This window comes from Manihot esculenta, chromosome 11 (assembly GCF_001659605.2).
Source record: "Manihot esculenta cultivar AM560-2 chromosome 11, M.esculenta_v8, whole genome shotgun sequence".
Classification (NCBI taxonomy): domain Eukaryota; kingdom Viridiplantae; phylum Streptophyta; class Magnoliopsida; order Malpighiales; family Euphorbiaceae; genus Manihot; species Manihot esculenta.
In genome coordinates, this window is record NC_035171.2 from 6,856,498 (window position 1) to 6,868,766 (window position 12,269).

A 12,269-nucleotide genomic window follows, 5' to 3' on the forward strand; every position below is an offset into this window, starting at 1 on the left:
GCAAAGAAATAAACGAACTATACGTCCACCAGTACTCTAAAATTTCAAGTTTCCTCAAAAATGTCAATTCTCTCTCCGGCAACCACGGCAAGCTCAGCGAACTCACCGCCACAAGCATCTCCAGAGTTCAATGCGAACTGCCAGTCTATCCCTTCTCTTCCTTTTCCGAATAATCCCCACCTCTCGTTCCTCCCGCTTCGCTCCAATCCCACTTCACGCCGCCGCATTCTCCAGGCCACGTTTTCCCCCCAGCCGCCTCCACTGTCGGACCCGCCTCCCGAAAATGACCCTATTCTGCCCGAAGGTTCAAATTCTAATAACTCCCCGTTTAATCGATTATAGTTATGTTCCGAGTTGCTAAGTATCTGTGTTGTTGAGTTGATAATTTTATCATTGAATTCATTTATGAATGTATACAGTACGTCTATGCGGTTTTAGCAATTTTGAAATTATTTGGAAATTGATGTTTTGCTATGCAATAGCGGTCTAATTATCCCAAGGATTTGCCTGCTTATTGGGATGTTTCTTACACTATTCTTGCGGAGCTGGTACTGGCAAGCTTAATTTTGGTAACAATTTGTAAATTGGTTATGTACCCTACTTGGTTTTTGAATTCTCAGACCTCATGGTTCGAGATGGCGCATAATTTTGGCGACGGGAATTCTCAATATGATAATGAGTAGTATGAGGACTTCATTGTGTTTACTTAGGTCACATTTGATAGGTTTCAAGTTTATTCATTAGTTGTAATGAGAAAGGAAGTTATCAATGTGCTTTTGGGCAAATCCCAAATGTGGAAGCAATCTCAACACAACCTTCACGTATGGGATTTAGACCAGGTATTAACTGAGTTTAAAGGAAAGGAGAATAGGAGAGTTGGGTAATAGGAGGATGGCCTGGAGATAAAGAGTATCTATACTGGCAGAATATAATGTTTAGTGGCGCTATGAAGCTTTATGGATCATTGGTCTTACGTAGACGGTAAATTAGCATCTCTCACTAGATAGCATTGCTCACTGCTTCAGCGGTACTCCTAAGAATAGTTAGTAATATTGCTCTGGAGGTTTCCCTATGTCCGGGAGACCTGACATTTATAATGGTTATCTAATATATAGCCACCTTGCATTGTGATTTCAATAGCTCTTAGTTGAATGATAGACGCTAGGATTTGTGCAGAGCATGGTACTACAACAAAGTCTGTTCACAGCCCTTCAACTCACCCTGTCTTACCAACTTGCAACTAAACAGTCATTTACTTCTAATTCCTTGCAAACCCTATTCCCAAATGCTGTTCTGGCCTTAATAGTGAATTGTGGAACTTCAGCCACCATTAAATCATTTTTAAGCTGATTCTTAACCCATATCTATTATTTTTCCAGTTTGAATAAGGTTAGAACTGTCTTAGTCATATAATATCTCGTGTTCTCATCCTGTAGTAGATCTAATTGTTTGTGTGCGTCTATGTTTTGCCAGCTTAATCCATGAGAATTACTCATCTACTGAATTTTGCCATTTTCAATGAAATTGGTAAACTATGTTTTTGTTTTTATTTATTTTTATGTTTGCTTTGTCTGATGTACCTTTTATTGATTCTGTTGGTAATTGTTTGGTTGTCTAACTCTAGGTTGGTAAAATTGTCTCCTCTCTTTTGAATCTTGTCAAGAAAGTGGAGCATAAGTCAATTACCAGTCAAATGCCCTGAAATTGAGTATTTTTATCTGGCTTCTTATATTTTTTAACCCTTATGAAGGCAATTTTGCAAGTTTCTCTGGACTTCAGGACCGTGTTCAGATCTTCTTAGCTGTTCTTTTGTGGATATCTCTGTTCTTTTGGTCTGCTGCATGTGATGGAAGGAACAACGGCAGTGGTAGACCAAACAAGTGGTCTCAATTTAGAAGATGACATAGTAAGCATTTAATATACATATGTGAGTGTCTTTGAGGGAGTAGTATTAGATTGTATACATGGGGCAAAGTACATTGTTGTCTATATAGATAGTTTTCTAGCCTTATTTACATTTATTTTTATAAGCAAAGTGGAATTAGGAAATTTTCAATGGTTCAATTTAAAATGAAATGTTCACATTCCATACTTGAATATGGATGGAGATTCTTTCTTGTTTTGTAGGAGCTTATACTGAGCTGATTGTTTTTCTCTGTCTAGGAAGGATCTGAATTATGAAACGTCTATTGAAGTTATGGCCATTGAATGCTTTTGGTTGTATTTGTGCCAAAAATTGGGAGATTTACATTTTAGTCCCTGAGTATTGCCATTATTAATAAGTCAGTCCCTGCATTTTCAGAAACCTATTAAAAAGTTCTTAACTTTTCTCTCCGTCAACGAAATAGTTCTCTGTCATCTTTTCCATTAAAAATAGATTAAAAAAATGAGATTTAAAATTTTTAAAATCCAATTTTACCCTCAAATAAAATCCCTTATTTAGTTATTGAATATTGCTATTATTAATAAGTAAGTCCTTATATTTTCAAAAATCTATTAAAACGTAAAACTAAAACATTCTTATCGTTTCTTTCCGTCAACGAAATAGTCCCTCTCCTTAAAAAAGAAAAAAAAAAGAAGAATAAGATAATGATGATGAAGGAGAAGAAGAAGAAAGAAGAAGAAGAAGAAAAAGAAGAAGAAAGAGAAGAAGAAGATGATGATGATGAAGAAGAAAAAGGAAGAAGAAAAGAAGAAGAAAGAGAAGAAGAAGATGATGATGATGAAGAAAAAGGAAGAAGAAAAGAAGAAGAAAGAGAATAAGAAGATGATGATAATGAAAAAGAAGAAGAAGAAGAAAAATCTCCTCCTCTTTCTCCTTAAAGAAGAAGAATAAAAAGAAAAAATGAAGAAGAATCAAAGAAGAAGAAGAAGAAGGAGAAGGAGGAAGAGGAGGAAAAGAAGGGGTGATTTGGTCTTTTGTTATATTTTTAACTGTAGAAATAGATCGAATAACTATTTTGTTGATGAAAAGAAAAAATAAGAATGTTTTAATAGGTTTTTGAAAATACAGAGACTTGTTAATAGTGGCAATACTCAGACACTAAATTATAAATCTCCCTAGATATTTTAATTAGGGTGCAGTTATTGTAAACTGGAGCTACTATTACTTGAAGCTTAACTATTTGAAGCTCAACTATTTTAAGCTTGAGCTTGTACTAGAATAAGCTCAACAACCTTTATTTGGTATAGATTTGTATTTTCGTGGTATATATTCTAATTAATTTTGCATAGACCTCGATATTAGATTAGATATTAAGCTCATTATTTTGTGAGGTCTAGTTTATGTGAAATGGGAAGTAATACACCAAACTTTCCAAAAGTTATAAAATCATGAAAACGAAACAAAGTATTTTATACTTTGAAGTAAGTTGAGAACCAAACCAAACCAAACGAATCCTTATTTCAATAATTGTACTGTACTCTCCACATCGCGGTTGTGCAAGTTTTCTAATATTTTAGAGAATTGCGTCCCATCAGAATTGAAAATAAACCACAACTGTAAGAATTAAATTGTACCAAATTTATATTTACTATTTGTTTTTATTTTGGTTGTTTAGCAATAATCAAATTTAAATTATTCAAAATAGGAATCTATTAAAAAATTAATTTAAAATATTCTCGTTCTATTGTTTTTTCACGTATATTAAAAAATATAATTTTTTATTAATTTTTTAATTATATTAATTTTAAATAAAATATATTTTAAAAAATTTCTTAAAAATAAAATAAAATAAAATTATAATAATTAATTTATATATTATTATAATTTAAAATATAAAAGTGAATAATAATTTTAGAATAATAAAAAAATTGATAAAAATTATAAAATAGAGATAATATATTTTTAGATATATTTTTTAATTTTAATAAATATATAATCTAATTTATAATTAATTATTTTTATTATATAATTTGATGTTATATTTTTTATTTTTAAATAATTTTAGTTATATATGGATTAAATTAGAAACGATCATATTCGATTTAAATCGAAAAAATTGATCGAACTGAATTAATTTAAAATTTTAATTTGGTTTTTTATTTATTTCTATTCGGTTCGGTTTTTAATTTTAAAAATTTTAGTTATTTTGGTTCGATTCTGTTTTGATAAAAAAAATTAAAAAAATTAAACTGAATCTATTAGTGATAATAATATATTATTTTTAATAATATAGAGATTAAATTATATTAAATTTAAAATATTTTAATTAAATTTTAAAATATTAAAAATAAAAGATAAAAAATAAAAAATTTATTAAAAATGAAAATTAATCAAACCGAATAGAATCAAATTAAATCAGATCAGTTTGATTTAATTTAATTTCTAATCAAAATTGATTCGATTTAATTTTTAAAAATATTTAAATTTTAATTTTCAGTTTATTCGGTTCAATTCAATTTTAAACCGAATCGACCGAATACTCACCTTTAGAATTATCTTTCAGCTAACTATATAATCGACTAATATGTAGAAAATATTATTTACTAAGAATTATATATAATAAATATTTTATATTAATTTTAACATTGTTTTAATATTAGTGTTTTTTTATTATTGTTAATATTAGAATTTAAAATTTAATATTTTTAAATAATTACAATATTGTGTAATATTTTGTTTGTAAAATCAAATTTTGATTTGGAATTAAAATTAGAATACGCGAAAACTGTATCAAAATTGCTTTTGGATTGAATCAAAGTTTCTTAGGCATTAATAGAGAGATTATGGTGACCACTGAGGGAAAGATTATGTTAACAAATTGCTGAAACAATACCAAAACCTTCACACCCACAGATTGATTCCATGGGGAACTTCCATCCATTAAAAAGTTTTTACCATAAGTTTAAATTTTATTAAAAAAGGAATTCGGCTCTCGCAGTCTGATCGTAGCCCACAGTCTGAAAAAAGAAAACAGACAACAAACAAGTATGTCTTAATTATCTTAATGTTCTTGGTCCATACCTGTCTCTTTTTCAAATCATGGTACGTGTCTAAACTGGCTTGGAAAACCAGAGATGACAATAATGTGCCTTTGTTTCTCATTGCAAAGGCTTTTATGAGCCGTCCATTTTTCCCAGGAAGAGAAGTCTGTCAATCTATCAATCACGTGACCCTGCCTCAACGTGTCCTTGCCTTACAGGCTTTGTGCTTATGTGTAAAATTGCCTTACAGGCTCTGTGCTTACGTATTCTCATGAGATCATTGACGGCTGAGATTTTATCATTTGCCATTGTCGCAGCCCTTCGAGAGCAGATATTTCCCTTCCCTGCCACTTGTCTGAAAAAGCCGCTTCTTCTCGGAATCACTTTTCTTTCAATATCTTTCTTTCTTCTGTGTGAAAAGGTAAAAACTTTCAGCTACCGTAATTCCCTCTTAAAAGCTCGTTTATTTTCTTCGCTTTCATAAGCAAAAGCGCTTTTCCATAAACATGCTGTTGAGGAGCTCCTCTACGCCAATCTTCAATTCTTGGCTTCCCCACTCCAAGGACTCCTTCTCACCAGAGCCAGAGTCCCAGATCCTCCAAAGAACCAAATCAATTTCCTTCCATTCTCAACCTTCAACTGATGATCTAACAAAGACAATCACCACCCAATCTTTTCAACAAGAAGCTAATCTCCAAACACCCAAGAAGGGCTCACCTATAAGAGCTCCTCACATCTATAAACAGCAATGCAAGAAAAATAGTGATGAGGAAGAGAAGGAAGCTGCAAAACCCAGTTCAAGAATCTCAAGTTCTGGGTTGGGAGGGACAGTGATGAATGATGATGATGATGGTGTTAAGAAGAAGGGTTATGGGATGCAGACACTAGTAGTGGGTGGTGGAATAGGAAGTGGAGGTGGTGGAGGAATTTGTGGCGGTGGTAACGGAGGGAGAAGATCAGATGGTGGAGATGGTGATGGTGGGTCAGAATTTTATGGGAATGAAAAAACTGATGCTTATTATCAGAAGATGATTTCAGCTGATCCTAGCAATGCACTTCTGCTTGGAAACTATGCTAAATTCTTGAAAGAGGTACGTGAGATCATTATTCTTCTTGTGCTTACTTGCTTGAGTTGGTCATTTACTTAATATTTTTGGTTTTAGGTTAGAGGAGATTTTGCTAAAGCAGAAGAGTTCTGTGGAAGAGCAATTTACGCAAATCCAAGTGATGGGAATATTTTGTCAATGTATGCTGAGCTGATATGGCAAAACGATAAGGATGCTCAAAGAGCTAAGAGCTACTTTGATCAAGCTGCAAAAGCTGCCCCAGAGGACTGGTATGGCATTTAAACTTTGGCTTGATCTTTCCAATTTAAAGTGGTTTTAATTCTAAAATTAAATATTCAAGAACTTGTAGTTCTGAAACTAATTCATTAAAATCAAATTCTTGCAGCTATGTCCTAGCTTCATATGCTAGATTTCTTTGGGATGCTGAAGAAGAAATTGAAAATGAAGATGAAGATGACCAAGAAGTAGATGAATCTCAAGCCAGTTTCTTGCTTTGCTCCCCCCATGATCCCCCTTTAGCTGCAGCTTCCTAGTCTCAGAAGTATAAATTATACAGTAGTAGTTTTATGCTTTGTCTAAAATAACAAAGTCATATATTACCATCTAATAATTAACCTCCCTTTCTTTCAAGCCAACTATTAATTCCATCATTTCTTTTGGTTCTTTTATCAGATGATTTTGCCATTTGGGTCTCTATCCTCCGTTGAAATTTTTTTGAAACACAGCGGTGGTGTAATCCATAAACACCATCGTAATCAATATAAGTGAAGACAAGCCAACACTAACAAATTTTTAATTTAATAATTTAACAGTGTTTTTTAATTATAAAATTTTGAATTAATAATATATATAAATATGGTGAATTATGACTTCAAACCATAATGAAAAATCCAATAATGAAAATAAAGGATATGGCAAATGAGCAGCCAATAGAAAATCTTGAGAAACAGATGGAGTCTCTGTGTCTGTTTGTGCAGATGTACATAAATACATTGGCGTCCTCAGACCTGCACAGAGATAAAAAGTGCAAAACCAGAGGACCCATAACAGCTATTCTTCGTCCTTTTCTTTTCTTTTGTTCTTTTACGGATGGCTATGACTCGAAATACAGGCCCGTGAATAGTATATGCCAAGGGTTTAAAATGTGTGCAAGTTTCATATCTGACAGAGATGCATCACTAATGTCATCAACCATCTCGGAAGAGGAGCCGCCTTTGCTGTTCCATTTGATGAAATACGACATGGAGCGAGAAGCTGATTGAGAAGAAATTGGTGGGTCAGACATATCACAAACCCCTTCAAGCATTTGGACCACTTTAGTCATTGATGGTCTCAATTGCATCATTTTCATTGATGTCCAGCTTTGGATCAATGACTTCTCTCAATCTTCCCTTTTCCAACATTTTGAAACAATAAGAAGGGAAATGAGGTTTCTCAGAACTTCAGATGAATCGTAAGTCTTCCGGCCTCCAATGATCTCCAGCAAGACAATGCCATAGCTATACACATCACTCTTCTCTGATATGGAGTTGTTGGTGATCCATTCTGGAGCAAGATACCCCCTCGTACCCCTCACTGTTGTAAACAAGGCTGTCTTCGCGATTCTTCAGCTTGCCAAACCAAAATCTGATACTTTGGCTGTGAAATTATCATCAAGCAGCACATTCTGAGGTTTTATGTCGCAATGAACTATTTTCACCTCACAATCTTCACGGAGATAAGCCTTTTGAACCTTGTGTTCCAATCTAACAACAGATCTTCATTATCATTGAAGATCCAGTTATCCAGAAAGCCTTTACCCATGAACTCGTAAACAAGAAGCCGATATGACCCTTCAGCACAGAAGCCTTTAAGCTTGACCAGATGGACATGATGGACACATCCGATTATACTCACTTCAGCTCTGAACTCTTTCTTCCCCTGTCCGATGCCTTCCAGTTTTTTGACAGCCAACTGCGTACCGTCCGGCAGAACACATCGGTAGACTGAACCAAACCCTCCTTGGCCAACTTTCATAGAGAAGTTCTTGGTTGTTTGCAGAGATCATTGAAGTTGTAGCGAGTCGGCATTGCAGGAAGAGTATCCCAGAAATCATCGTCGTCTACATTCTGTCTTTAGAATTCCAAGAACTTCTTTCCTTTGCAGTGACTCCAGATCCAGACATAAAGTGAACAAGCAATTGCCAAAACTATTGCAATAACAATGATTGAAATCAAGGAGGCCTCTGTCTCCCCGTTCCTGCCACCAGCTGAATTTTGCTCCTCCATTGACACCTTAATATATGAAATATAGCCTGTAGAACCTGGTTGACTGCGAGTCAAGCTCCCTAAATGATCAAACAGAAAGCACCTTCCACTACTATTTTCAAAGAACAAAACAATGCAAGAACAGTTTCGGGACTATTTCGTTAACATAAAAAAATGATAAGAATATTTTAATAGATATGTGAATAGATAGAGACTATTTCATTGACGGAAAAAAACGATAAGGACGTTTTAATAGATATGAAAAAAATAAAAATATTTTAATAGATTTTAAAAAATGTAAGGACTAACTTGTTAATAATTATAATATATAAAGACTAAATAAATGGTTTTATTTGAGGGTAAAATTGAATTTTAAAAATTTTCTCTCTCCTTCTTTATCTAATTGTAACGGAAATTAGGAGGGAATGATTTTGTTGACGGAAATAAAACATAAGGACGTTTTAATAGGTTTCTAAAAATATAGGGACTGACTTGTTAATAATGGTAATACCCAGAGACTAAATTATAAATCATCCTTTTTATAATTATATTTATATAAATTTAATATATAATTAAATTAATTATATTAATATAATAAAATATAAAAAATTAAATAAAATAAAATAAGTATGAGAAAATTTCTTTTCCACACCAAGATTTTAGAATTAATTTTTTTTTTTAATCTGAAATTGCAAAAAGGTCCAAAATAGCACACGTGGCATCTGTCACATGGCTCTGTTATGCTGCAGGAATTTTTTGGTATCTTGGTTGCCTCAAGGTTAACCGAGTTTCCTTTCTGAAGATTGTAGAATCCAATTGCTCCATCAGAGCCTAAAACCATAGCCCACACAGCATTGGGGTCAGAGTTATCAGATAATATGAACTGCCAGAGCAAGACTCTGTTTTGATCATAGAAATTCCAGGAATTGGAAATCAGAGTCGCAGAGTGCACTTTGCCAATAACACTATTTTTTATTTTCCTGCTTTCATTTGCAAGGGACCAGTATACTTGTGGAGTTCGGGGTTTTTGCAAAATTAGGGTCAGGGCCTTTTTTATTTACGATTTTGTGGTTGGGAATAAAGTATTTGTCATTTTGGGGTTCGGCTGCCACGTGGCAGCCGAAAAGGAGGCCTGGCACCTCTCAAAGAGGCGCCAGGCCCTAGCGCTTCTTAAAGAGGCGCCAGGCCCTAGCGCTTCTTAAAGAAGCGCCAAAAGCAAGCTGGCGCCTCCATATTTATAAAATTAAATATATTATATATATTCATAAATAATAAATATATTATATATTAATATTTGAATATATTAGAATTAAGAAATTAATATTATAGAATTTATATATATTTAAATTCCATAATATTAATAAATGTGGAATTTTGTTATTATGTTTAAATAAAATTAATAATTTGTAAAAAAAAATAAAACTGAATTTAGTAGTAATGATGTATCTAAATAAAATTTAAAAAATAATAATGATATTAATAACAATTAAATTTAAGTATACAAAAATTCACAGTAATATTATAAATTATGTCTAATGATGACCATGTAAATGACCACCCGTGCCACAATATCGTGGTCTCCTCTCATTAGTGCGTCTTGTGTTGTATCGACGCCCGTCAAATGATGGCTCCTGTTGAGCTTCTTCTGAATTTCCAACATCATCGTCAGCCATAGATATATTTAAATCAGGAGGTTGAGATCGAGGTCTTGAACTCTCCCCAACAACTGGATCCTGAGTTGGAAAGCCGAAATCCCCCGAATAAGGGGTAGCAGAAAATAACTCAGGAAAATCCGAAGAGAACAAGCTAAGTCGGCTTGAGGGATCATCCAGTGATTGTCGAGGGAATGCTGGAAAAACAGACTCTGATGGAGTATGTGTTTGCGCAGGGGAGAAGAAGTCGAACGACGTGCTAGCCATGCCTTCCGCTCCAGTCTGATCGTAATTGGGCGGAGTTGGAGTAAATGACTGAAAAGGCATAGAAGAAGGCCCCGGTGTCCATCCTGTATACTGACTCTGAAAATTGTCTCCATAAGTGGGCAGTTGTGAAGATTGGCCCAATTCTGTGTATGAGCCGTATGGATGGAATGCAACTGGTGATGGTATCTGCATTACACCAGGGTTTGGCGTAGGTCGTGGAATCTCCGTCTCCCTTGATGGCCTGGTAGTGTGGCGACGATGTCGTGGAGGATTCCTGGAGGAGGAGGGTGTGTCGTCGTGTACATCATCTGGAAGCGGTTGGGAAGGTGGCGCCGGCTGTGGAGGTGGCATATGGGAAATGCGATCGAACAAACGAAGTGCATGAAACATTGAATTGACCGCATTTCCAATTTTATCTACTGTTGGGTGACGAACTTGACTCGCCCATAAGCGGCAGTTCTCCAGACCATCCTCCTGAAAAATGTATTTATTAAGATTTATATTCCCAAAGTTAAGTAATGTAAAAATGTATATAATGAAAACATAAATCATATTGAATTGCCCATTACCACAGCGCCGATTGATGCACCCCTTTGAGACACCCACCGACGTGCAATCATTCTGTACCATTCCATGTACTGTGAATGGTAATGCAATGGCTGGATCAGAGTATTGCTGGAGACAATCCGTCGGTGCCTTGATTCCCAGAGCGTAATCCAAGTTTGGTTCTCGGTTATCCAGTTTGTAGCTGAAGAAGTTAATTTAATTGAATGCATATCAGCTGTTTGACGGGGTGGTTGTGGAATGGGCTGAGAAAATCCAAACTGCCTTAGCACCCTGTCAGGTTGATGCCACTCAACAATATGAAAACAAATAAGTGGAACAACTGATCTCCATATTTGTCTACCCTGTAGACAGTAATCTGGCAAACCGTCCACCACAACATCAGAGTATGGCTCCCATATAAACTGTGTAGATAAGATAATGTCAAAGGTTGAAATTGTATAATTTGATTTGACATGTAATTTCAATGTATAGAATGATGACCTCTTCGGCTTCCATTCGATCAAGTTGGTACCGAAGTTGCACAAGCACATGCGTTGTAACTTCAGTAATACTTCTAGCATTACTCCACCTATACAATTTATAGTTTGGAATTACAAACAAGATGTTGGACTTGATAGTATAGTAGTACACAATTGAGATCACATACCGACTGCCAATCGGTGTATCTGGAAGGGGATTTATCTGGGAGATGGTAGGGGCAATTGTCTTTATTCTGTCCCATGTCCAAATCTGTAAAATATGCAATGGCCCGCCAATTTGTTGCACTTGTGGTGACGTTGCCCTGCAAAGCTCTTTATAAAGCCAAGCAAGGCATGCTGAACCCCAGCTATATTGACCACAGTTGTTGAAATTAGCGAGAAGTGGTAAAAACATAAGATTTACCCTATGAGCAGACCGATCAACAAATAGGGATCCACCGATTAGTCGTAAAAGGAAAGCCCGAGCATGCCTCTGAATAGTAACATCATCAGCGTACTCTGGAATTTGGTCAAAGTTATCTCTCAACCAGGTAAGTGCAACAGTATTTCCTTTCATGACTTCACGATCCGGGACTAACCCGAGCAAATCTTGACATATTAATTGCCAAGGCTGTCCCGTACTCCCAGTAACAGCACTACTATCAATAGGCAATCCAGATATCAGTCCCATATCTTGAAGTGTAACAGTACACTCTCCATGGGGTAACATAAAAGTATGTGTTTCTGGTCTCCATCTCTCAACCAATGCCGTTATGAGGTGGTGATCTAAGTTGAAGAAGCCTAATCGAACAGCTCCGTAAAATCCACTAGCACGGAGATAAGGGATAAGCCTCTCATCAATATCATGACTGTGTAATACGGTAGATGATCGTCGGCATGTGATTACACCAGTCTCTTAGGGATCATCCCACACGACTTGGGACCTATGAGATGCTTGGAAATATAGCAATGAAGTATCACGTGGTCTTGGGTTGATGAATAATCTACTGTCATTTGAGCCCTCCATTCCTGCAAAGGATTATTAGAACTATGAATTACTTATGTCAATTCTTTCTATTGCTAGAC

The 12,269-nt window shown here is 35.1% G+C and overlaps 2 protein-coding genes across 2 annotated transcripts; both read left to right on the forward strand.

The window, feature by feature from the left end:
• Positions 1–2,223, forward strand: LOC110626095. The gene is made up of 2 exons (XM_021771839.2): positions 1–304; positions 1,751–2,223. Exons 1-2 carry the CDS (start codon positions 61–63, stop codon positions 1,900–1,902), a joined length of 396 nt encoding a protein of 131 aa, XP_021627531.1. The 5' UTR covers positions 1–60; the 3' UTR covers positions 1,903–2,223.
• Positions 2,224–5,269: 3,046 nt separating this feature from the next.
• On the forward strand, positions 5,270–6,628 carry LOC110626049. The gene is made up of 3 exons (XM_021771784.2): positions 5,270–6,017; positions 6,090–6,262; positions 6,379–6,628. The coding sequence occupies exons 1-3, from the start codon at positions 5,433–5,435 to the stop codon at positions 6,524–6,526; spliced, it is 906 nt and encodes a 301-aa protein (XP_021627476.1). The 5' UTR covers positions 5,270–5,432; the 3' UTR covers positions 6,527–6,628.
• Positions 6,629–12,269: the final 5,641 nt, after the last annotated feature.